Here is a 27100-nt window from a genome sequence, read left to right as displayed (position 1 = left end):
TATTGATGCATGTGTGGGATACACTGGCTCACTCTACAAAGACAAGCCGTCCTGCTATGCTGCAGTAACACTGTACAACAGTGCATCTCTGGAAGCTTCATGCACAGATTTCTCTTCAGCTCATCCTGTCATCAGCTTTCTTTTGATCACCAGTTCCCATTGCTGGAACTGATTCGCATGTACAGTGACTCTAAATGGTCTATTTCAGAACAAAGAGAGGAGGAGTCAGGAGTTGCCAGAATAACTCAGACGTCTGTCAGCAAACGTGACTAAAAAAAGATTCCTCGCGTCTGTTTTACGCTGCAGATTAACGGCACAGCTTCAAAACAGTCTGCGATTCTAGAATGAGAGGAGTTGATTCTACAAACGCTCCTTCCTGGAGGACGACCTGCCTTCGCTGGAGCTCCACGATCTCATTTCCACGTCTGCCTCTTGTTTTCCCAACACGGACCCAAAAACGACACCATGCGGTGCTGCTCGGATTGACCTTGCAGGAGATTAGTGCATCTGACGAGAGGCTGCTGTTACATGTGTTTGGAGGCCTCCATGGGATTAGACCATCGTTACTGCTCTCTGCGGTTCGATCAACAAGTCTCCCATGTTACAGCTTAGAGTTTATCCTGAAGTGGTGCTCTGTTGACGGTAGAGCTTCCCATGGAGAGGTTCCCTCTATTCCCCTGAGCTATGAACACGAAAACTACAGCTGGGCCAAAAAGTTATATTTAATCCAGTTTCCCCTTCATCACTTGACAAGTATCTGTTTTTTGCTGAGTTCAGGTGACTGACTTTGCCAGTAGAGAATAGCTCATCATTTCTTTACCTTAAGGTAAAGGTTCATTAGTTTTCTGGCAAAGTGACTTCAAATCGACATCAAATTGATTGATTGGCTTTGAATGATGACCAGCTCTGTTTCAGTGATGTGAGAGTTCCAACACGTGTGTGTGTGTGTGTGTGTGTGTGTGTGTGTGTGTGTGTGTGTGTGTGTGTGTGTGTGTGTGTGTGTGTGTGTGTGTGTGTGTTCCACCTGCCTTTATCTCTTTCCCCTGATTGATTGTGGGATGAAACAAATGGATCCAGTCCAGAAGTGAAAGCTTTGCATGTCCTGGCAAAGCTGCTTCAGCCATTGTGTTGGAGCGGACGAGACTGCTGCAGTAGAAAAACGTGAAGGAAGAGACTGATCACATGCCATCAGGGCGGTCTGCCTGTTTAGAATAAGGGATTCAGGAAAACACTTGTGTCCTTGGACATTATTATAGAGATGAAGTTATGGGCTGCTGGTACAATCGATGTATAGATCTACGGGGTTCACTTTAATAAAGATGCGTTGTAATATTATTTTACAGCAACTTTGTGATGAAATAAATGACGCAGACTCAAACAGGAGCAGAAAGTGGCAGAAAGGGAATGAAGGAGGCGACAGAGGGAGGTGGTGGCATGTGTGGAAGGGGTGGAGGGTGTGGATTTGTTTGCTATATTGCCTAATCCCGGCAGCAGAGCATCACACGCCAGCACCATCTGTCGCTATTCACATGTGAAGTCAGGACTGGACTGGGGTGGACCGGTGGGTACCGACGGGTTCTGGTCGTCACAGGCGGGTCCTGGTGCAGGGGGCTGGGTTTGAGGGGAGGAGGCGGTGGGGGTGCACACCCTCTGCATCCCAGAGGTGGAGGGGACTCCAGGTGGGGGCTGGGGTCTTTTTTCCTTTTAATTCCTGATTTGCCACGCAGCCTCAGCACCGGTGTGATGGCTCGGTGAGCTCGCGGGGGGAGGAGGGAGCGACGGGGAGCATGATGCGGTGACACATGGCTGCTCGCGCCGCCTGCGCGCTCTGACTGCGGCTGCTACTTCCCATTCACCGGGAAGCGCCGGAGGTTGGACACTGGGATGCGGAGAGACGCCGCCGGAGGCTGCCGCAACCGCCGACCGGGACCGAGCGAAGGGACCGCGGACCGAGGGCGCCGCTGAGCGGACCAGCTGCCGTCCATCCTGCCGCTGGTAAGAGCGACGCGGGCTCCACCTGTCACAACTTGCGCCGTTGGAGCCCGCACCGCTGTATTCACGGCAGTCTGTGTAGCAACAATTGTTCTCTATTTCCCTCGAGGCGGTGGGATTTGCATTTTACTGCTTACACCTGACTTTCATCCTACATTTTCTTTTACTTTACGCCCCCAAACGAAAAGAAGTCCGAATCTAACACATTATAGTGGCCTTTTGTCTCATTAAATATCCATTGTCCCGGCCTGTATGAAGCTTAGCCGACTCAAGGTGACATTTAGGCCATAAGCTAAAGTTTTTTCTTCGCTTAATGCATCAGAAATGATCAATAGCCGTTGTTTTCCACTAACTGATTATAATTAATTTGAGAGTTTCAGCGCAGCAAACTATATATTACTAATTCAAACTCCAGCTTTTAATCAGCATAAAGCGCTCGTTATATAAATGTCTGAGTAAGTAAGACGTTAAATAAACCTGGGTGTATAAAAAGTCTGACAAAACAAATATGCTGTGCTTGTCGTTTCTTTATATTGCTGCTATGTCATTGTTTAAGATTTTTTCTTATTTTGTTTATTTAATGCTCGTCTATTTAAATGAGTAACTCGTTTTGGTATAGTGAAAATCCGCCTATTACACTATAACAACATTCATTATTATATTTCATGTTCATATCTTATTTCCTCGCACTTCGTTGCGGTTTATATCTAAATGCGACTTCGCTTTTTTCCACCATGCATTTCACAGGTACGGCGTCACCGTGGGTTTTTGTCCCCGCCGAGCCGCCGTAGCGATGGGAGATAACATGTCCAAGCGCTTGAAGCTCATCTCGGCTTCGGAGGCGGAGATGGAGGAGCGCTGTTTTCCCAACCTCTACCCCGACTGGGACCAGGGAGTCGTCACCTCCAACTCCGGAGCTGACGTAGCGCACAGCGAGCCGTTTGATGCAGACGGAAAGGTGATGCGTGTAGCGTTTGCAGCACTTTTTAAAAATAATATCCCACGTGCTAATACAAACTAGCGATAGCTTGGCCCAGTCATACAGGTGTGTCGTAGTTGCTAAAGTTGTTTAGCACCTATGACATAATATGTTATAAGAATGTCAGAACATTTGTGTGAAAGATCAACCAGTGCTGCCTGGTATGAAAACCGTGTCGTGTCGTGTCGTGTTGTGTCGTGTTGTGTTGTTCTGTGTGGCAGCTCGATCTTGTTAAACGCTTGTTTACACTACGTCATTCTCCCCCGTTGGCTTTTTGAACAATCCATTGTTGTGCCAAACAGTGACATTTATTCTTGTGAGGCAGCTCTGTCTTTGTTCTCCTTCCTCCACCCTTCCCTTCATCCGTGGACGACAGTAGCAGTGAGTCAGAACCGAGGCAGTGCATACTGTGGGTTTGTTATCATAAAAGGTTGAGATGCAGGCTTTTAAGGGAACCTGTGTTTTGAAAGGAGCATGATGATTGCTGGACTAACACATCTGCTGTGGGAACTGACATTATTCAGGATGACTGGGCCTGTGCTCCCATGAGCAGAACATTTAACCTGCATCCGATATTCATTATGTAGGAATCAAATATGATCTGTAGAAGCAATCATTTATTTTTCAAATTGCTGTGAATTATTTTGAAATGGTGATTGTCTTGAAAGCGTATGTACTAATCAGCCCATTGTGCATTGGATTAAATGGTTACATCAAATTCAGATGAACATGGTAAAAAAAACAGTTTGCACAGCGCTGCCTCCTCGCAGTAGCTGAGGAACTCATTCTCTAAACTGTGTCTCCTAATTTATCACACCAGTGGAGTAAATAGGCTCCGAGTCCAACAAATAGCTCCTGCATTCTTCATGCAGTCCCAGAGTTCCATTTGTGTTGGAGGAGCTGGTTACTGAGAGACACTCACTGAAAGCTATGTAGCTGCTTTGATTTAGGAAGCTCCCCAGCACTGATCTTCATACAGCTGACACTGTGAACAGAGTCTGTAGAGAATTAATTTCCTCCTATCCACAACCTAAGCAGCCTTTGAAGCATGGTCTGACCTGTGCTGTTAAGTCTGCAAAGGGTAAACGGTACCGTGTGGGAAATAAGCTTATTAACATAATGTGGTTCCTGTAGTGAATTCTAATGAAGAGTTTGGGTCATGACCTTCTGGTCTTTATCTGAGAAATTATTAGGCTCACTTTCAGGTGTTTCTGACCTCTAGAGTTTCCGAAGATGTTCAGATGTAGGACTGCAGCCTGCTGCGGCCAGAGTTTTTCAATTTTAACTATTTGTCAATTAAATTGCAAGCATCCTTTGTTTTGTCGAACCAGTGGTAGAAAACATGCTTTTCATATACAATTACTATTACAATTTGCTTTACTTTTCACAGTTTTAGGACAGACTTCAGAGGGCATTTGAATGTCATTCATGATTTTGTTTATAAATCTGCCGTTTCCTCCATAGGTGAGTGCATCGTTTCAGAAGAAGGTCCAGAATAAGATCAAAGATCTCCTCCAGCAAATGGAGGAGGGCCTCAAAACCGCTGACCCCCATGATTTCTCAACTTATACTGGCTGGACAGGTCGGGTTCTACTGTAACTGCATAGCCAGTAATTGATTGTCCCATGTTTATCATTAGCTTTGATACTGTGTGACAAGGCCAGAGCACAGCATCACCGTGTTTATTCCCCACATCAGGTATTGCCTTGCTGTACCTGCAGCTGCACCGGGTGACCCAGGAGGCCTCCCACCTGCAGAGGGCATTGGACTATGTGAAGCGGTCCATGAGGATCCTGAATGGGCGCAAAGTGACGTTCCTGTGTGGTGATGCAGGGCCCCTGGCAGTGGGTGCTGTGGTCCACCACAAACTCAACAATGCCGCTGACAGCCAAGACTGTCTCTCCAGGTAAGTGTGGCTGTTAGTCGTCAAACGTATTTCACCCATTAAAGTGACATTAAACATTTAAGTACAGTATTTGTGTTTTATTGCAGACTCCTCCAGCTGCAGCGGTCAGTGCTGAGTCCTGACGCTGAGATGCCAGATGAGCTGCTGTATGGTCGAGCCGGTTACCTCTATGCTTTACTCTACGTTAACAAAGAGATTGGAGCTGACACGGTCGATGAGAGCACCATCACAAAGGTCAGATACTGTAAATGCAGTTTTTAACACTCCATATGTTTTTGTCTGCTTTTTTTTAATTGTCCCTTACTTTTGCGAGTGAATTGACCGGTTTCTTCCTGTGTATAAGCATTTAATTGCATTGTTAACTGCGCGTTAACCTGCACATGACAAATAAACCAATCTGAATCTGATATTTGAAATGTACAGGTGTCACAGGTACATGTACAGTATTATTCACATGTCAACATGAAGCATTCGAACTAGATTAAACATAATGTAAGATTTTTATTTTCTAGTTAGACAATGTTCCCTCTGATAAAAGAGAAATGTGCTTAGAAATCATCTTCTTGCCAACATCTTTCTGTGTAGAAGTAGCAGTCTGTTCTTACTGAGTGAGTGGTGAGGAATTCAAGGACTCAAACACACACACAGTTGTTAAAATCTCCCCACAGTCCCATAATATTCACACATTTTGAATATTTGCCCAAGCGCATACTCACTGCAGGACCATCTGTCACGTTTGTTCAAGTGCCAGATCAGACACGCGTTGGCGCGTTATGCTGAGAGAGCAGGCAGCATTGTGATAACATAATAAGATCATTATTAGTTTTTGATGAAGGTATTATTACGAATGATGGAGTATAAACATGTTAAAGCTCCAGTTTCCTGTAGCACTGCAGACTCTTCATTTCCCCACCTGCTGTACTCATAAACACACTTGTCACCAGCACGTGCATCACACTGTTTGTCCAAACAGTAGCTTTGCTACAGTTCGAGCAGAATGTTTAAGTAAAAAATAATTTTGTGGTAGTTTGTCCATTATCCTCTAACAGCTTATAGTGTATAGGAGAGAAAATGTTTAGACTCCATTTATAAAAGACATTTGCCATTACAATGGTCTCTGATTAGAAATATAAATCACATATTTATTACTTGTGTATCTTTATAATCTTGTATCTTGATCTGGGTCTGCATTTGTGGTGTGAAACATGATTGGTCATTAATGCTGTCAGACAGAATCTGTCAAGATCATTGCTTTTAGTATCAGAGCGAGCAGCAGCAGCAGCAGCAGTCGACCTGAGCTCCAAAGTGAATCTAAAGCTACATACAATGTCGTGCTCCAGCCTGCAGCTTCTGCTTACGCCAGCATATACGGACGGCGCCGAAACCCTGAATCTCTATGTTCTTGCCACTCAGTTTTCAATTCATTGTGACACTGCATCACACTCCATATGCAGCTGAGCGAGTTGATCACAGTTGATGAGAATCTGCTAGGCTGGCTGATGTTCATTGCTCCTGATTTGTTTAGGGTAATGAGATTTTAGCCCTTGAGTTCTGTTGTATTTGTTCCCCACTAACATGGATGATTGCCGCCTCAGGCTTAGTTTATGCATGAGAGACAGTAGTATAGTATATAGGATAGAAGACAGGTATGAATAAACAAGCTGGCTGTAAATCTGCCTTGTCATGGGCGGCAGTAATGCTGCTGTTGCAGAATTCCCTCCATCGTGCATGGAGATGTCAAAAACTGCTGACACAGAACCCCAAGCCCCTATAGAGACACACACAAACATGCTCATGGCTCATAGTTATGTGTATAGTTAACTCACGAACGGTCTTCTCTTTTGCTGTAAATATTTTTTTATTGATAGAAATCCAGATGTGTTAGCATATGTGGTGTCTTTATTATTATTATTTTTTCAGTAAAAACATTGTTTTACCATCTTTTTTTCAACTTAAAATAGTGTAGTAGTATTCTGACCCTGGCTTCATCCTTCGACTGTGCAAAATGAAAGTGCTAATGTTCTGTCAGGATCAATCAGACAAGGCATTTTTCAGGTGGTGACTGCCATCGTGGAATCGGGGAAGAACATGTCAGCGGAGCAGAAGAAGACCGATCGCTGTCCTCTCCTCTATGAATGGCACAAGAAGCAGTACATCGGCGCCGCCCACGGCATGGCTGGCATCTACTACATGCTGATGCAGGTAAGGGGAAACGCGAGCTTCAACGCTGGCTTTTGACAGTTAGAAAACGATAATGGTGGGTTGTCTTGGTGACGAACTCGTAAAGGGTTCATATTAGAATTGATGCACTTTGCCAAATGCGAAGAATTCAGCTGCATTTAACCACTTAAGTCAGGCCACAAGTGAAAGGAATGAAGGAAGGAAGGCTCTGAATTAATAATAGAATAATAATAAAACCTTTATTAGTCCCAAAGTGGGGAAATTACAGGTTTTGCTGCACTGTAAAACACTAATATGGTGCTTTTTAGATTATAGCCTGTGTGATTGTACAGAACAGGCTTCAGAATTCTAGGTTTCACACAGTTGCCGCAATACTGATGCCGTCAAAACCAAGACAACCACTTCCTTCAAATTTGCTCTGTATTGACATTTGGCAATATTTTGTAGTGGATTTTAGATGTTTAGATGCTACGTTCCTGTGTTAAAATCCTAAAGCATCCATTGATTCATCTTCATTATTTCTTTAGAGAGATGTAGTTTAACTGGACTTGTGCCAAATCAAGAAGCAGTTGGTTCCTGCTTTAAGGTTTTTGTTGTGTTTGCGCTGAACGGAGATTAGATCCAGCGCAGCTGCTAACTCGTGCAGTCAAACATCACACGGCTGCTCCGCTAAACCACTTCATTAAATATGAAAGCAGACGCAATGCATTATTGTTCAAAATATGAAATTATGGCCTTGGTTTTCATTTCTACTAAGACGTTTTACTACAAAGTGCTGCTTCTAATGGCAGTGTGGGTCTGTTTTGATGCTCCTACTTTGTGTTATTGGAGTCAGTCCACAGAGGCTACTGTATTGCGTCTCTGTTCTTGTTCACTGGTGTTCTCATTAACACACTGAACTCTTTTCTGATGGAAATAAATTATTCATTCATGCATCAGTCTGTGGGCGAGTCCATTTAGAAGCATCTGAATCTGTTTGTCTTTTTATATTTATTTCCATATGCCAGTACAGGATCATACGGCCTGAATGCTTAGTTTCTTAATGTACATTTATTTATAAGGTTATAAAGCTTTCTATAAAAAACTACGTTTGCAGGAGTAGTGATACGCAGCGGGTTCAATGCTTCCCAAGTGTTTCCTCCCTCACTACATAGATGACTTTGTTGCAGTGACTGCAAGTCACTGCCTTCTTATAGACTGGTAATCTGGCTGCAAACTGTCCATAAAGGCTTCAGAACTTACACACACTTGACTGAGTGCAGGATGTAACATACAGGTGGGAATTTGTGGTGTTTTTCCTCCTGACTAATTAATTACAGATGAGGATGAGAAATCTCCACCGTGTTCCACTTTTGGCTCCACTGGGCTCACGTTTCTCCAAACAGCTGGTGAATCACCGTTGGGCGTTTACCTCTTTCTCCGTTCACTTCCACCATCCTAACTAATGTTGAATGTGTTCCTGCACGTTGCTACAGCAGTGCAAATGGAGCTCACCTCCGCCTCTTTCTCCCTGTAGCCAGGAGCAAAGGTCCATCCAGACATGCTGTCGGAGGTGGTTCGCCCCAGCATCGACTACATCCGCCACAAGAGGTTTCGCTCAGGAAACTTTCCGTCATCGCTGAGCAACGAGAGCGACCGTCTGGTTCACTGGTGCCACGGGGCGCCTGGTGTCATCCATATGCTCATCATGGCTCACAAGGTAGGACTGGTTCATGACTAGTATGCTTAGCGTCCTGTGCAGCCCGGGGCACCTGGCTGAACTGACCAGACTTTAATGGCGTTTATCTATTAAACTCATAACCAACACTGGCACCTTGTGGTGGTGCCCTGCATAGGCAGCGTGAGGTGCTGCATATATGTTGACGTGTGGTTTCCTTACATTTTCCAGACAAAAGCTTTTAAAAACACAATGTATTAAACACACATTACCTTGTCTCTGCGGATCTTGGAGAGACTGTGTAAGTCTGTGCAAACCCATGCATTACCCAGTACTGCATCATAGGCTAATTTCTTCTTTTCTTGGCAGTTGGGGAGCCGCTTGGCAGCTAATGTGCAGCTGTTCTGGCGTTGTCATTTCTCTCATTAATGCCGGCTCTACGGAACCACACAGAGAGCAAAGCACAATGGGAGACACGATTGCTTATCACTGTCTCACCATGAACAGAATCCACAACCAATCTGCCGTTTGTTGCTGCAGCAGGAGTTCTTCTTTGGTTAGTGGAACAGCTCAGGTCAGCTTGTAGTGTTTGCATACATACATCCTGTTAACGCTGCCCTCGCTGTTTTTTTTTTATGCATGATGTAGTCATTATCAGAAAACCTGCGAGTGATGCTAATAGAGGTGTTACTATAATGAGAAGTGACAAACTTTGAGTAAGTAATTATCCTTTGCACATGAGCAAATCCGGGAGCATCATTATCATTATGGTGTCAGAGCCTGTAAGGAGTTCTGCCTTACCCCTGTTGCTATGCAACGCAGAGTTCGTCATCATACAATTCAGTGTCTCACCTCAATGACCCTGTGACCGGGTCAAGGAGGGGTCATTTTTAATGATCCAGTGGACTCTGATTGAATTTTACTGTATCATTTGTAATTCAGGATAACGTCTCAGTCTACCAGGAAATTCAAGTTCCCTTTTCATCGTAACTTTAAGCAGTGCTAACAGCTCAGTGGTTGAATACACCTTTAAAGTGTCTGGACTGTTCCCAGCTCACTGTGACCATGGAAACCGAAGAAACCACACTGGGGAGAAGGATGCAGTCGCTCACTTCAGTGGCATTCTATGAATTCGCACCTCTTCACCCACAGTGAACAAACACAGGTGCAATAAACAACAGAATTAGTGAGACAAACTACACGGTGTACTCATTGTACTGTTGTGTAATTAAAAATATGTGTACTACACTGTACTTTAAGATGTGCAATACCTTGTATTTTTTCTTATTTTTTTTTTTAAACAATCCATCCCAAGAACAAAATGCATTTTACAACTGCTGTGTGACAGTGAACCACAGTATAGCATGAAAGGGTTCTGCACTCTTGATATTATGCACTAGCAGAGAGAGGATTAAAGGAGACTTCATCCTTTGCATTGAGCACCAGCCCCAGGAACGCAAGCTGCTGCTTCCTGTTTGAAGCCGTTGGGGACCTTCACGCTGCTGCAGGATGCTGGCTAATGTGATCACATCTAATCAGACTGTCAGATTTCCACTATGCTCACACTGTGTCTCAGTGTGTCTTAACAGCCTGATACTGTATGTCTCGCGTGTCGTCTGTCGGGTCTGTGATGATGCTTTATTACCAACTAATGAGGTCTGGGCATGTGGGAACGTTTATTCTTTTATGTGAGCTCAGCTATCGCCGGTTCTCCGTTTCCCCTGTGTTCTCTAGGGAGCCATACAACAGAGCAGCCAGCTTTGTACACGTGTGGCTTAAATGTTACAAGGACTGTAGCCTGTACTCTGGCTGTCCTGTTGTTTGCTTGTCCTAGTTTTTATCTGCCGTCATCTGTGTCTTCCCAGGTGTTTAAGGAGGAGAAGTACTTAAAGGAAGCTGCAGAATGTGCTGAGGTGATATGGCAGCGCGGCCTGTTGAGGAAAGGCTACGGGATCTGCCACGGCACAGCTGGCAACGGCTATGCCTTCCTGTCCCTTTACAAGCTCACCCAGGACAAGAAATACTTGTACCGTGCCTGTAAGGTAAGAAACGGGGCAAGGACGAGATTTTAGGAAGGAGAGGAAAGTGGATTACAATTGGAACAAATGAATAGAGATTTATTGCCTCTGTGACTGCAGCCATTAAGTCGGTAGATGACCTTTGGGTTCCTTCCTTTTACCCATTCTGTTATTGTGAATGTGTTTGGCACAAATATCTTTCAATTTGAGTAGAATGAGCTAATTAGATTCTAGTGGTCTATCTGTATGACATCACATCCGTCATACATTTTTATGCAATATGTCAGAAGGACTTGGAGGGAATTTAATTAAATCTGACACAAACATCCGTCTGACGCAATTAGAATGAGCCTGGAGAGACTCGCAGTTGGGTACGAACAGCTACAAGACAACGATTCTGAGGTAATGCTTGAAGCGAAGGGACGTAAAATCTGGTGTGTTGTGATTAGTCTCATGGGAGATGATGCTTAGAGCCTACATGAGCTACCTGATTAACAGTGGATGGTGCTGCTGCTGTAGCTCAGCACATTTTAAACTCAAACAGGTGTTGCCATGCTGTGCTTTTATTCTCCTACAGTTTGCCGAGTGGTGTCTGGACTACGGCAAGCACGGCTGTCGCATCCCGGACCGACCCTACTCTCTGTTTGAAGGTACCAAATCTGTCAGCGTCTGCTAAAAGCTGCTCTGACGCGGTTTTCCCCTTCCTACAACCACGTCTTTTAAATCGATGTGATACCAGGCCTGTTATTCGAGTCGCGAACGGTCTAGTGCTGCCTCTTCTTCCATCAAAGGCCAATTATACAGCATCCTGAGTAGTTCTGTCTGTGCAAGGCTAGAGTGGCTTTTCACTTAGCTCTAATGGAGGAATTAAGGGCATGGCTGGCAGCACAGCAAAAGAACACTGCCTGCACAAAGCTTGAGGTTTAATCACAGCTGTTAAACTCTGATACTTGACACATGAAGGTCCAAAATACCTTTTTTTTCTTATGCTTTCAACAGAAATCTAAGTCCCTTACTGACTGCCTTTTATATCTTACAGAGACTAAAGCATATCTGAATAGAGCACAGCATTTCTTACAGTAGCTGTCTGGCACCAGCCAATAAATCCTGCTTTACTGTTTGTGGTCCATTCATCAGCCTTTTCTCCTGGTAGTTTTTGAAACAGTGGAAGGTTTTGGGGAGATAATCCTCATAGTCCAAAGTTTTAACTCTTAAGTCTGTCAACTCACCATACTTGTCCAGAAAGTCACAAAACCGAAGATATTTAATGCTAAATAGAAAGAATCACTGGTTTCACTGACTGGATCCTCCCCTTGGTGAGAACAGGCAATGGGAGCCGTGAAAAGCAAACTTCCCAGAATAAGGCTTCTGAAATAGGAAGATGATAATACTGAGTCAGGTGCTGAGAGTGAATCCACACCAAATGTGTTTCTCCTCCTCAGGTATGGCAGGCACCGTCCACTACCTGTCAGAAATGGCGAACCCTGAAGAGTGTGGCTTCCCTGCTTTTGAGCTTTCCAATTGAACCACTGACGCTGGAGGAGGCTGGAGAAACTGCTTTCCAAACTAACTCGACTCTGCATTTGAGCACTGGAAGAGGACGTTTTTATGATGCGGCTTGGTCAAACTCTGGTTATGGTGGTGAACAAGTTGCTCTGAAACTGAAGATCAAGCAGAAGCAGAGCAGAGTGGGTGCAGCTCATTAAATCTTTTTTTTTTTTTTTTTAGATAAATCTGTGGTGTCCTTTTTTGAGTAAATAAAAACATGTTTAAGGAGCCAGGGGAGATTTTGGCAAAGCTCAAAGGTTGAATGTTATGGATCCAAAGGATGATGTCAATATCTCTTCTGGAGGACGAGTACTCGCATCCTGTGAGTCCTGTAGGACCTCTGTCATAGCGCTGTGGGGCTGTCATCACAGAGGATGTGTGACGTTGGGGTAAAGCCCTCTGCCTTTAATATCACAGCACCAGGCCAACAAGGACAGTGTGAGTGGATCTGCGCACACTCTGTATGTGTGAAGTGAACCGAGGCTGTTGGTAGGCAATGACCCTGCATGCTCACTGTAATTGGCCCACGGTGCCTCGTAATCTGTCAGTGTAGTGATTTTATCTGGCTGTATTTGTGTGTGCTGTTGCTGTTCTCCAGGTATTCGTCACAGCGAGGAAAGGTTTCACCCCTCTCTCATCTTTCTTTAGTTCAGTGCTTTACAGCAGGCGGCCCGTGCGTCTGTTTCAGATTGGAAGTCTAATGTTTACACTTGGTACAAAGCTGATTTTGTTTTTCATAGCAGGTCAGTGTCCACAGCATTAGCTTTTCATCATTAGCTATATAAACCTAATTTCACTTTAAGGTTTCCCATCTGTCAGGACCCACAGTGCTGTTCAGTTTGTGGTCCACAATGCAAGTGGACGTCTGTTAATGATTTGTAACCACATTAACAAAGAAGTTAATTAAGAGGGAGATCAGCAGGAGATTAAAGAACACAATTGCCAAAAAACCCTAGTGTAATAATTTAATAATGAATGAAAAAAAACTATGCATTGCTCTAAAACAGTTTTTAAGTCTGTCTTTTAAAAGGCTTTTTTCTGCTAGAACCAGTTCCAGCTGTGTCTGCTTGTTGCTGTAGTTGCTTGTTACATGTGTTGGCGTTTAGTTGGGTGTCCAAACGTTCCTAAATATTTATTTGTGGCATTCTTCCTTGACGGATGACGTAAAATAGATTTGTCGTTCGAATAATTTGGGAAACGGTCAGAGTTGACTCAAACCTAGTATAAAAATGTGACAACACATTTGTCTGTAACTTGGTTTGGATTGGCAGCCTGCCACACTGACTGGCTGAGGACTTTACTTGCACTGTAGGTGTTATAAAACATTCAGACAAAATTAGATTTGATATTAAAATTCTTCAAATCAAAATTTAATACAAACATTGATCACTTGACCTTTATTATATTAAACATTTACTTTTCCGGTCACATTACTCCCGCAGCCTGGTAGTTTAATAGGAAAAGAGTCGGCATGGGAAGGTCCCTGGTTTGATCCCAGGTGTGTCCTTGAGCAAGACACCTCACGCTAGCACATTGTATCATGGTAACAAATGCCACATATGAACAGTAAATAGTGATTATTACGATAATTGGGTTTTATCCAATCAGAGACATGGATGTCAGTTGTAAAGCTGTAAACAAGCCTGCTTTTAAATGATTGCTATCTTCCACTTGGAATCAACATCATCATCAACATACATTTAGTAATTCCGACGGCACATGAATGGACACTAATGCCTTATTCTTTCGCAGAACTCATACCTTGAATGTCTCTGCTTGAGAATAGCGTCACATGTAGAAACCTTATTGTGTTCATCTGTTGTGATTCCAGGTTCACTCATTCTTCTCATTGTGTTTGGAGGTGATTTGTATCTTGATCCCAGTGGAAGAACTGTGGGCATGAATGCAGGTAAACGTTGGTCTTATTGGTGTAAAGATTTCTTTTCTCACTAAACTCCTGAGCTCCAGTGCCACAGCAGTAAAACCTTTTAATTGTTCTTCTAAACATGCTTTTTGGCTCATTCAGTGCTTAAAGAGTTTATGCAAAATTTAGCAGTGTTGGAAATTAAAAGTAAAAAAAAGAGCTTGTGTGCTGCTTGTTTATTTTTTTATGTGACATTGTTAATGGTCAAAGCCCAAAGGAAGTAGCAGCTGAAGGAGAGCAACACTGGAGACCTGAGCCACCGTTTGCAGTATCACTGTGGTGCAAGTGTGGATTTGAGCAAATCCATCAGTCAGTCGGACACGTTTTTTCAGAAGTGAAGTTTATTTACATATTTTACAAATTCTGATGCTTTTTTATGTCCAAGTCATCAAAGCAGATGCCAAAAACAGTAGATGAAGGAAGGGAGTGAGATGCTTTATCCGTTTCATAATCTGTTGCATAGTTTGATATAACTAAACAGAATATGGTGCCTTATTGTAAAGTTGTGCTGTGTATCAGAACAGGCTAAAACCATAATGGACTTCATATAGAATCCAAATATTCAATTCGACATGAAGGGATAATGAGGGTTTATGATGGTATTGGGCCCATTCAGTGGTTGGTGCCTATTGAGTGTGTGTTTCTATGCTACAGACAGAGCTCGGCTACTTCCTGGTACTAACACTTCATTACTATCTATGTATTTATTGCAAAACACAAAATTTCAAAGAAATGTTTAAATTACAAGTTACTTCACTGGAGCAGTCATTTAGCAACATATCACATCATTCTGAACGTACTAGAGCTAAACTGTCACCTTTTTACAAACACACATGGTGGAATTGATTCCTGCAAAACCAAGCGGAGAAACTATAAGCATGTTTGTGAACTCTGGCACATCTGCTGTTTCATAGTGTGTCACTGTGATGCTGATTAACTAAACTTTCTTCAGGTTCATATTGGCTGATTGTGGTCTGTATACAGTAGTCTTAGTGTTTGCAGCAGCAACTGAATCTTTAAATTTTTATGGAGACAAACAATACCACAGTCACACAAGGTGACTGACAGGCAACTGATTCTGCTCCACTGGATTTCCTCCGAACATGCATGGACAACATGCTAAGTGCAAAGCAGTGGATTCCTAAAGGTTTCTTGGAACATGCTCCTGGCAGGTTACACTCAGTGATTCAGCAGGAACTAGATCATCATCATCATCAGCAGCAGCTACTTAGGACGAGTCCTCTCACCATTACGCCTTGCATCCACTCCTTCTCCTTATTATTGTTATTATTTAAAGGTGCAGCATGTAGAGTTTAAAGAGGCTTAAGTCTTCTACTGTAATTATTTTTTTCAGTTGTGTCCAGTTTCAGGAAGCCATGAGGGGTAGTTTCACATTTTCAACTTGAAATCTAAGCTTGAATTTGGTGAGACACCAAAGCACAAACAAAGAATAAAATAATTTTACTACATCAATAACGCCATGATAATGGCCATCGTACAGTACGTTCTCTCACGGCTGTATCTCACGCACTGCACCTTTTAAAAATCACAAAATTTCTTATACATACTCCTTTGGTTACTTACTACACTCAGTTTAAGCATTTCTAGGCTCGTAGACCTACAAGCCATGCAGCCGGTCAAAGCTTCAGGAGACATTACAGCATTTCAATAATAGGGGGAAAAAGCCTGATGGTGGTTAATCTACTGTAGTGGGTCAACGCCTGAAGGTGGCGAGCTAACAGCTATCGAGCCACCGAGCAGAACCAGCGCTTCATTAAGCTTTTGATCCTTTATCATGTTTTGTTACTTTATTTTAATGATTAATTAAAGAAGATACTAGAAAAATTGCACAGCTTATTTATAAGACGTTTGAGCTCCACTTCCTGCGAACCACCTGTCTATAATTAAAGTGTTCTACTGTCACAGAATATGATAAATATGAGCAAATTTTAAGCGAATATAAAGCTAAAGCAGAGAGAGCGTCCTCCATTTTTGACTCACCGGCTTTCCAGCACTAGGACGACACTCATGTGACAGTAAAACAAAAGCGCGTCATCATCACTGTGTGGAAAACGCACGGCCTCCGTTACGTCTAACAAGAGCAGAAGCCACTGCTGCAGGAGAATCCATGTGGTGGTAAAACGTTAAGTCTAAGTCGGTCACATCATCCTACCAAACCTACTACATCTGTATCAGTATGTATCAGTGTGCTCTTCCAGTCAAATCTGGCATTTTGTTACATCCTACATCTGACCGACGTTATCTGTGCTGTGCAGAGAGGTGACAGTGAGCACGGTGACGTCCAAAACCTCCAGCTAATCAGGTCTATACAGGCACATCCACGTAAACCAGAAGTAAGTGAAGTCCTCCAGACGAAGCAGGGTGTGTGCATGAGGGAATACGTGTGTCTAGAATCCTTCCTCTCACAGACAGTAGGTTGTGTGCTTTCCCAGTCTTACATCCAGAAACAGTTATGTTGTCAGACGCTCCCTCTTCATCCTCATCCTCTAACGGCCTCTCTCCTCTGCGCCTCCGTCTCCTTGTTGTTACTTCTTGTCTCTGTTCTGAAATATTTGTTCGTAAGATGGCGGCGGGTGGTTGCAGTAGGATGGAGGCGGCGGGTAGAAGCCCATCATCATGTGGGCAGAGCCGGGCTGTGCTGGGTACGCCGGGTGCGTCACGGTGACCCCTGGGTCACCCCCTGTCATCCCGTTGACCCCGAAGCCCTGCATACTTCCCGGCTGCTGGGAAACTGGAAGAAAACCCGTTTTGTGTGCTGGTCAGAATTCAACCCTCGGGTGGGCTGTATTTAATTTAGTTGGTAACCTGTTTATGGGTGGTTGGCTCTTGCCTGGTGTGGTGACAGGATGGCGGGTGAAGGAGACGTTGAACGCTGGCTCGTCTCTCAGGGGCGACGGGTACATCCTTCTGCGGATGAAGAAGCCGGCGCCACAGCAGAAGAGCACTCCCATCATCAGCAGCACCCTGGGGGATAAACAGCGCAGCTCCAGGATCTGGGGCCATTCTGGGTTTCACACAGTATAATCTGCTACACTGTAAACAGACGCGGGAACTCACCAGAAGTACCAGATTCTCTGGATGGACAGGGCCCTCACACAGCAGCGAGTCCCACAGCAGTCCTCGTAGGAGCGGCATCTGCCACAAGAAGCGTTTCTCAGTGGTAGCACAACACAAATATACTGTATAACGCACAGTACATAGTGAGCATGCACCATCAGTATGCCCTGAGTTCATCTTTCACGTCAGCTGGTGATGTTAATCCTGTTTGACTGTGGTTTTGAGCGCATGTGTCACACAGAGGTTTGACAACAGTGCATCATGGGGAGCAGTGCATTTATCAAATTAAGCCACTTAATCACAGTGCCTGTGCACCTCGCTGCCAGATTCATTAGCATCCGTCCTCTGGGAACTGTTATGGGAATTGTTCCAGCGGTTCATTGATTCCTCTCTGAACATGAGGTGATGGACTCAAGAACTTTGACTTAACTTTAAATGTATCTGTGGATGTACAGTAAGGTAAGTGCAGCTGCATCATCGTGCGCTGTGATTAAACTGGCTCCCAGTAGGACCGTCCCCTTTGGAGCCAGTTTAATTTGTAGGTCACATAAGCTATTTGGAATGGAACAGGAAACTAATAGTCCTTCATAATCATGGCAGGTGAGTCCCTCGTAGGGCTGACTGAGAAAATGCCAAGAGCATGCAAAGCCGTCATCAAAGTAAAGGATGGCTAATTTGAATAGTAATGAGACCAAAATATCAAAATTTGCATTCAGACTTTTAAAAGTCAGGAACACTGGGCAACGAGGAAGAGAGCAACATCTGTGGATATACAGTGCTACGATGCACCGGCATTCAGTCAAAGCTACAGCCACCGGTGCGTATTGTAACGTTGCCATTAATCATGTTTTCTGCTTCGTAAACAAAAGTTTAAAAAGTTTCATCCTAAATGGCAAAGCCAGCAGCAGGGGAGCCAATTATTCAGAGCGGCGCCAGCGGTGATTGATCAGCGCACGGAGAGAACAGGAGAGCGGCGTTAACACGGCCGAAATAATAACCAGGTGTGTGTGTGTGTGTGTGTGTGTGTGTGTGTGTGTGTGTGTGTGTGTGTGTGTGTGTGTGTGTGTGTGTGTGAATCCAGACTTTAAGGCAACTGCAGTGAAGGATGTGAGGTGAGAATCGTCTTGCATACATTAATAATGTTAAGGACCAAGGTTTTATTTGAATTCCCTTGGTTAGCGTTGGTTTGGCGTAGGAGCAGTTAAGTGCCCTCACACCCCCAGTGTTGGTGGAGTGGGACCAACAAGTGTGCTCTGTGATAGATGACTCTGGATCGCCGGCCTGACAATGCAAAGCTCAGGCTCCCGGTCTTATTTGGCATTTCAGCGCTGGGTCAGAGATGAGCAATCGCTTTTCCCCAAAGGCCTCACGTGGCCTGAAGCATAAAAACCAGAAGAATCTCAGCACGGTGCAGCAAGAGAATCAATCCTTGCATTAACTATCTGCCAAAAAATACAACTTTAGAAATGTTAGTGAAAGTTAATAAAACTCGTTCAGTGTCAAATCGTCACGTTACCCTTGAATGACAGAAGTGATTCTTTCCTCTGTCAGTGCACATCAAAGAGGAAGCGATTGAGACGTACAGAGAATTACTGTCTTTTCTCGGGAGACAGGAACAATGAAGCCTCAAATCCTCCATTTGTATCTCTCTAAATCTTCCATTCGTTCAGAAAAAGGAATGGATGGAAATAAAAATAGACGCGTTAAGAGCCTTATCCTGGAAAATTAGGCTAAAGCTTTTACGATGGCGCCGGTTTAGGCTTAATATTAACAAGTGGCGGGCATATTTGTTGTGGCGCAGAATGCAGCTTACACTGGAAAAGGGGAATAGATTTATCACAGGCTTCGCCTGCACGATGCCTCTGACTGTTTGCATTGGATCCTGATGAACTTAGACGTCGCTCCAGATGCAGTTTATCACCAGTTGGAAACAATGACTTCTCGCTAATAGCAAATAGCAACAGTTACAACCTTTGTATTGTGATTTTGTCAATGTTTTACTTAAGAATTTTTCTCTGGAAAAAATGCACTGTCAATGGAGCAAAGATAAACGTATCTTCAGAAGATGGATGAGTGGAGCCTCCAGCTTCCCCTCCAGCACAGGTTCCATCCTCAGGAAGTGGTGAATCCAATCAAAGGTTTTTCTCTTCACCAGATCAATCCACCACGATCTCACTCATTTCCCCGTTTTCGACCTCTGAAGTGGGTGCTTATTCCAGGCTTATGTAGGAATCAGAGCTGGTTCAACTTGCACACCTTCTGAAAACTGGTTTTATTTTCACAGTGTAGAAAAACTTTGTCAGGACCCGCCCTCCACGATAGTATATCCGGTTTATAAAGAGTTCCTCTGACCGACTCAGACCGAGCCAGAGGACTAGATAAAGCACTTTAATTAAGTAGACAAAGAAAATATACAACAAACCCAAGCAGGAAAACCCCCAAAGAAACTACTATTAGTTCGTAAAGAAAATAAACCAATGGAAGTACTGTAGAAAACGTGAGGCACAAACAACAACAGTCCCTTTAACACGGGACCAGAACCTAAACGATGTGACTTTATCCTCAGGACTCGACTATTAATACACCAGGATCCTGACAGACCAACAGAGCCACGTTACAGCTAACATCAAGCATCACAGCAGCATCCAGTCGCCTAACATGTCTGTATTCATAGTCAAATTAGCCTTACCTAAACTTGTAAATGATTTTATAGATTTTAGTTCCTGAACCAAACTTACGATAAGCGGGCCAGGACTGTACATTAGACCTCATGACCTAGCCGTCAGGGTTTATGTTCATCAAGTACAACTGTACTTAACATTGTTTCAGAATCCAAATCTACCTGCATTGCTCAAACATGGCAACAAAGCACAAAAGCTGTGGGCAAGGCAGGAACCCCAATGTGCTGCTGCAGTTAAAGTAAAGCAGTGTTAAACGAACACTTGTAGAACTCAGTGACCTTAACATTCATGATTGGATGCCAACACATTTCCCTGGAAACAATTACAGGTAAATGTCAACAATGCAGTTTTCGAACACAGTGCTCTCTGATGGAAACTGGCCTTTTTTTAAAAGGGTCCCTGTTGTACAAGATCCACCTTTTAGATAATCTGGTACATTTACATGAGTTTAGGCTGGAGACACAAACAGACTTGCTAATTAAAGCGATCCTTGTGGACGTTGGCTCAGCCCAAAACTAGACTTCCACCATTTCCTCTCACTGGCGCCCAGTTCGGCCTATGTTGACAATTTCTGTTTCCAGGATGACGCAAAGCATGCTGTCTCCTGACCTGAGAGCGTGTTATATTATTTTCAAAGACAGACCTGGTTCATGGCTGCATTTCTAGCGCTCTGTGATCCACTGGCTGCAGCCTCTACAGAACTAACAAGTATGGATGGAAACCAGAATCTCTGCTGAAGCTAAAGGCACCAAACGGAAATTGAGGAGGTGAAAGAAGCTGTTTTTCATTATTAAAGAGCCTCTCCTCAATGAAGCACTCTGTCTCTGACGCTCTTCAGCTCTTCCTCTCTCTCATCGCCACTTCATAGCTCTGGGCTGCAGTTAGAAAGGAAACTAAATGAAGGTGGTAAGTGTGGACACAGGCTGTCATCTGTCGATCCACTGCTTCATGAGGTGGAGCTGTGAAATAGACCAACCAGCTTCCAGCTAAATTTAGCACGACAGTAAAACATTCATATGGACCAAGAATTATGTGACGTTGCCACAGTGATTTCGTCCACTATCTCTACATACACATACACATATACATACACACAGCAGCAACAACTCAGAGGCTGGACGCTGCACTTGAAAATTCATAGGCCCCAAACATGAGAGCAGTGCATCACTCCCTCACCACACGATGATGGTGGTAAATGTCCACCTGATGAGAGAATGAAGCGGTGCAGTACTTACATGAAGTAAATGGGGTATCCACCTTCAAAGTACCAGCAATACTTTTTGGCTTGGACGCACTGTGGAAAAGAAGAACAGATTAAGGTCAGTGTAAAAAAAACTAAAACATTGAACTCCTACTAGTACAAACATTGGAAAGATCAGCAGCCAGGTTTTATAGCTTTCTGACCGCTGTCTCGTTTTCCTTTTTTGTTCATTCAATACAATACCAGCCGACAATAACTTTCAAACAGTCAGCGTCCTTTTAGCTCCGAGTAGTGACGCTCGCCAGCTGGGGAACGCCTTTAATTAACCGCCTTTGAAATGATCTCCTCTGAAACCACTCTCTGTCTGCGTCGCGGCGTGAGGAGGATTCTTCGGCGGCTGTCGTGTAGCACTTCACAAAAGCAGCAGCACGAGATGGGAGAGGGAGGGGAGGAAGATGAGGCAGGAGAGATGAGGGGGAGGATGAAGGTGCAGAGGGGAGCGCCATCCGTTTCCATTCAAGGGCTGAAGTCTGCTCGAAGGAGGCCAATGGAAACGTGGGGCGTTTGATCCGGTGGTGAAATGATGACACTCACACACTGTGCTCAGAACTCCATGACCCCCCGCTGTGATACAGACTAATCAGCGCAGCGCAGGGGCAGTAGTGTTTGTGTCTTACTAATGTGTGTCTTCCCGTGTCCCATGCTGTGGAGGGACTTCTGCAGCGTGATCAGTGGTCACACACACTATGATTATCTTCGGCTCACGTCGACCACATGCCGCGTGGTCCGGTCGCGCTTTGCAGTCCTCACATTACGGGAACCTGAGCGAGCGGTGGGGTCAGGGGCGTTCGTTGTTAATGACTAACATGAGGCCTGGTCACGTGGGCGCAGGAGAAACACACAGCGGGAGTGTGTCGGCGACGCTCATGCGTCTTAATACGTATACGTTTTACATCAGATTGTTCTTACACAGCAGAACTATTTCCAGCCACAGTCTGCGGCTCTGGTCGTGTGAGTGGAGCAGATCCAACCTCCTCTCTCTGACTGTTTCCGGCCTCTCATCTAAAGACAATCAGAGCAATGAGAGCCTTTGAATGACTTGCTGAAGGTCACAGTTTGATGGATATTAGAGGTACACTCACTGACACCATGTACACAATGAGCAGGAAATCAATGCGGTCGGATAATAATCAGAATCCCAAATGGTTTCATTTCACAATTCTTAACTTTGTTGCTTTCGTCTATTTTCGTTTGGACCTAATTGTTTTCCTGTGTCTAACTCTCTGCCAGCGATGGTCTGCATCCAGCTCTGTTCATTGTCTTCCTCTAATTAAAGCTCAGTGAACGCTCTGACAGGAGAAGTAAATGTCCCTCTGTTCTCCCACGGGACAAACACGACCGTTACGCAACCGGAGGTTCCGGCTTTAAAAGCCGCTCAGTCGGGGCTCCGTCCGGAGGAACGGTTCAAATGGATCCACGCTGCACATTAAACCTTCACGAGCAGGAGGGGAGGCGTTGACCAGGATCTGTTTTGCCTTTGAAGTTGTCAGATGCTGCAACATGAGCTTGCGAAGAGCGACTGGTCAAAGTCACACATCATAATTTGCTGCAGTTTGGCTTTGATGCTCACTGGAATGACTCTGAATTGGCTGAATCCTTTCAAGGTGCTTTAGGCCTTCGATCTGGCTTAAATCATTTCTAAATGCATGTGATTTAGATACAAAAGGAATCTTAGTACTGCTTTTGAATATGCACAAACCCCCTTCCAGTCATATCACTCTGCCTTTTCCTTTCGCTGACATTCCCTTTGATCTCCTCCCCTCGTGTACTCCATCGTTCCTTTCCTCCCATCTACCGTCACCTCTCCTTCCTGTCTTATTGATCCGCGCCGACCTCACACTGTTTCCTCTGCGAACAAGCGGCAACAAGCATTATTTGATTGTACAGTGTGTATGGAGAAAGGCAGGCCGAGGCGTTAATCCACTGCTGTTCGGGTTATTACTGTCCTCACGCTGAGGTTTTGGCTCCGTGTTCTCTACAAATGCTCACAACACACCTTGTTTCCATGAGCACCCAGAGTAATTGGTTACATATGATTCTGTTCTTGTGACTCTGAACAATCTAAGTGTAAAAACTACAGTGTACTGATCCCCCTAAATTGAACTGTCCTTGTCATTGTATCTGGAAGTTGATTCTACATTCTTTAATTATATCATATGACCTATAGTCAATTATTCTTGCAGAGAGAGTTTTAATGTACAGTACATGTATGAAGATCTTTTCACAGGCTTCTGGTGGTTAGTTGTGAACATTACAGATATCTCATCATCACCTCAATGTTACTACACAATAGACAGGAGGTAACTCACATGAGAACTCATCTGCTCTTCTACTAACCTCAACACAACTTAAACATGATGAACTACCGCTTTACTACAAACAGGACGTTCTCCACACAATCAGAACACATATTCTTACAGATAATCGAACCACTGAATCCACTGACAGTGCAGCTTTTACAGAAATGTCCCTGAGCCAGGCTGCTGCAGCTCGTAGGCTTGAGAAAAAGCCCCTGATGCCCTATGACAGCTCAGCTGTGTGGGATTATGTAACAAATATTTGTTGCAAATGAAGACACAGTTTGATGAATGTCTATGTTCACAAGCAAAATAAAACCAAACGTTTCTAAAATCAATCCAACATTTCTGAAACAAGAGATTATACAACACTAGTTGTTCAGTTGGTCTTTGAACCATAAACATATAGTTTATTTGAGTGGTTGACTAAATATAATTATGGTGTTTCTTTAATTCTAATTGTTTCTGACGTGACACATACAGTATCAAGTTAAGGTTTAGTCACATCTTGGTTACATTTAGAGAATGAGCAAAGTAAAGTACTGAATAATTTAAAGAAAGACATTGTAGTAATGAGGGTATTTTTTATTAATAATAAACTGGACTTTAATAGAAAATTGCTCAGAGCAGAGAGGCTAAGAGGAGGAAGCCACAGGAACACTGAGCAGGTCCCATCTGGAAGGCAGAGCCGTAAAACCCAGAGGAGGCCTTTATCCATCAGACAGAATAAGCCGCTGAACTGTAAAAGCCTTAATGCGCATCTTCTCACAGCTAATGTTACCACGTTTCCATTCAGCCCAAATCAATGGGAGGATTAAAGGTAACGTGAAGAACAAAGCAGAATGACGAAAAAGCGAGAGAAGCTGCCAAAGGACGCCGGAGAGCGCTCCGCCGCCACAGCACCATCACTTCACACGAGCACAGAATCATGTCTGTGTTCCACCTTATTGAGACGTCGTTACCCTAACGAGCTGTGCTGCAGCGGTCACAAATGGAGTCAATTCTGAATCTGGACCACGGAACCCAACAGCATCCACCTCTCCAGCGAACAACATGACTTCACAACAGACACGTTCCACGTGGGCCCTTTGATCGTTGATCCGCACTCACGCCATACATCATTTCAAACGCCGACTTGTGCAGGAAGTCTGGGAATAGCCATGCATTTTTAATGAGCATCAGTGGCGCACAGCAAGGCGCGCTTCACGCTAGCAGCCGGGCCCGTCCACGCCGCGTGCTCTCTGACATCATTAGCATCGATTTTCCAGGTGTTGTGTCAGAATCCAGAGCTGTGGTTAACAAACCAGGAAGTGGCGGCGGAGTCTCCGTCCCGGTGACGGTCACAGACAGTAACGCGCAGCGGCTGCTGCCGTTCCACTGGCTATCAGAGCTGTCATCACCATCTGGCTGATGTCACTTATGCCACGCTAACGCCGTCTGCATGTCTGATGCATGCTCACGCCGCGGCTCCTCGTTAATCAGCAGATCTCCGGCCTGGGAGACGACGGCGCATTCACGTCAGCTGAAGAACCTTTTGTTCTTTAAACCAGTTCATTGTATAATTTATTGTAGAAACATCATGAGTTTACAGATGTAAAAGGAGCTCCCGCGTTTGTCTGTCGAAACCCTGGGAAATGACCCAAATCCAGTCCAGAGGCCCCAGCTGTCAGAACCCCTCATCAAAGTGAACACAGGCGCTCCAGCGCCAGGTCCAAGGCCTCGGTTCCCTCTAGGCTGCGTGCTCGCATTCAAAATGGATGTGTACACCGAGTTAGCTGAATGAAATGAAATAGTGATGATGAAAGTTAATAATACATGACTAGACATGAGTGTCAGCGGGGCCGGACGGGCAGGAAGTGGAGATCGTGACCGCACTGTGTTACCTTCACAGACGTGGGAAATTCAATTACAGCTCATTCGTTTCCCCTCGTCCACATTAAAGCCCGAACAACTGTCTGCAGTGTTGATACTATTTATTTCTCAAAAGAGCATATTCAGGAAAAGCAGAACCATTTGATGACACGGCTCCACAGAGAGTGAACATGAGAAACATCAGTGAAGTTACCTTGTGGCACATTGGTTCAAAAATGATATAGGGTGAAATAACAAGACAAAGACATGGTGAATATCATTGACTCCACCCGGATTTAACCTCCAGCAGCTGCTGTTCACCTGAGCCCTGTCCTACAGGCCCAGTAACCTAGTGAGGATTCATGGGGTCTGGGCGCAGAGACAAAGGATGACAGCATCACAGGTCAGCCCACTTGGCGTTCCCTCCTCCCGAGCATCACTTTAACAATGAAATGCGTTTTTTATCGAAATGAAAGCGCCGTCTGTCCCTCCTCTGTTCTCCACCAGCGGTAGCTCTCCTTATATTTCTGTTTTTGCTCCTATTGCAGGGGCTCCGTCGCAAACCAGACGGCAGGAGCGCCGACCTGCCTAAAAGTTACCATTTCTTCAACATTACGCGTTTGCTGGTGGATGTCATGCATGCCGAACTTAACATAAGGTGTGTTCCGTGGTGAGAAGGTCAACGCTCAGTCTGGGACGTGCGTCCGCTTTGGGCGCTGAGCGGGCGAACGTGGAATCCTGTTAGTTTGGAACCACGTTTGGCGACGAGTGCTCTGGAAACAATACCGAGCGGCACGTACCGGATCACAGGCGCCAACAAGCCACTTACTGACTGTGAATGTTAAATACAGTGACGGGCGAAGACTCCTCTCACCCCGGCACGCTTGTCCAACAGAAGTCCCGTGAAATAAAACAGCACCCACCTCCAGGAGCAGGTACAGTGTCAGGGCGACATCGACCCGTGGATTCCTCATGGCTCCGCCGGCAGGAGGGTGAAATCCGGGCTCCGCTTCTGGATGCTGCTTTTATCACTGTGTCGGTCTCATCCCGCAGCTGGAGACTCCCAGAGACCAGATCCAGCCGGTCCAGGTCGGAGCGCCTCGGATGACGGGACGGACGAGGGCAACCCGGCGGACGGTCACACGGTCCACGGACGGAAATTAATGGGCATGAGAGGAAACTGCATTAGCCTGTGATGCTGGCTTAGTCCACGCCCCTTCTCCAGCCCGCACCCCCAGCCCCGACACGCACAAACACGCACGCACACGCAGGCACGTACTGTATTATTATTTTTTTAAACTTCACATAATTGCGTTAAAAAATTAAGCATATAAAGCATATAAGTAAAATACCACTTATTAGTTTATTTAAAACGGACAAATACATTCAAACCTTTTCATTTCTACTAAAAGTATGTAGTTGTATTTATGTTGTCATTACATATTACCTGTGCATCAGGTAGTACAGTAAGCAGGTCCACTGTTTGGCTCGGTGCTTGCTGGATGTTTACCTCACAGCTTTTCTCCCAGCGTCTGGTTCACCTCTGGCGAGACTGAAATATATGTTTTATGTTTACTACATTCACAGTCAGATGGACGTGTATTGTTTTCTAGCGTGTGTCGCTTTTCCTTCCACGACAAAAGTGTATGTTTCAGAAGGGCTTCATAGCTTGAGGGTCTGTAATGAGGCGTTTCCAATTCAGCACCATGGACAGCATCTGGTCTGAC

At 44.7% G+C, this 27100-nt stretch overlaps 2 protein-coding genes across 4 annotated transcripts; one reads left to right on the top strand and one right to left on the bottom strand.

Moving 5' to 3' along the window:
• Positions 1-1708: 1708 nt before the first annotated feature.
• Positions 1709-14364, top strand: lancl2 (LanC lantibiotic synthetase component C-like 2 (bacterial)). Of its 3 annotated transcripts, none has more exons than XR_008694492.1 (11): positions 1709-1995; positions 2740-2950; positions 4436-4553; positions 4670-4877; positions 4964-5111; positions 6933-7079; positions 8575-8757; positions 10581-10757; positions 11078-11135; positions 11311-11383; positions 12176-12219. XR_008694492.1 is itself a non-coding variant. In XM_055508162.1 (10 exons), exons 2-10 carry the CDS (start codon positions 2786-2788, stop codon positions 12256-12258), a joined length of 1302 nt encoding a protein of 433 aa, XP_055364137.1. In that variant the 5' UTR covers positions 1711-1995; positions 2740-2785; the 3' UTR covers positions 12259-14364. The 3 variants fall into 3 exon arrangements, 1 of the variants encoding a protein (XP_055364137.1); XR_008694491.1 differs by lacking the exon at positions 11078-11135 and adding an exon at positions 14113-14364 and having other exon boundaries at positions 1711-1995; positions 12176-12421; XM_055508162.1 differs by lacking the exon at positions 11078-11135 and having other exon boundaries at positions 1711-1995; positions 12176-14364.
• A 155-nt stretch (positions 14365-14519) lies between these two features.
• Positions 14520-26516, bottom strand: vopp1b (VOPP1 WW domain binding protein b). Its single transcript, XM_029146888.3, has 5 exons — positions 26297-26516; positions 21200-21258; positions 17284-17361; positions 17057-17190; positions 14520-16957 (listed from the first exon to the last, which is right to left on the bottom strand). The coding sequence occupies exons 1-5, from the start codon at positions 26345-26347 to the stop codon at positions 16752-16754; spliced, it is 528 nt and encodes a 175-aa protein (XP_029002721.1). The 5' UTR covers positions 26348-26516; the 3' UTR covers positions 14520-16751.
• Positions 26517-27100: the final 584 nt, after the last annotated feature.

This window comes from Betta splendens, chromosome 4 (assembly GCF_900634795.4).
Source record: "Betta splendens chromosome 4, fBetSpl5.4, whole genome shotgun sequence".
Taxonomy (NCBI): Eukaryota; Metazoa; Chordata; class Actinopteri; order Anabantiformes; family Osphronemidae; genus Betta; species Betta splendens.
This window is presented reverse-complemented; position numbering and strand designations above follow the sequence as displayed.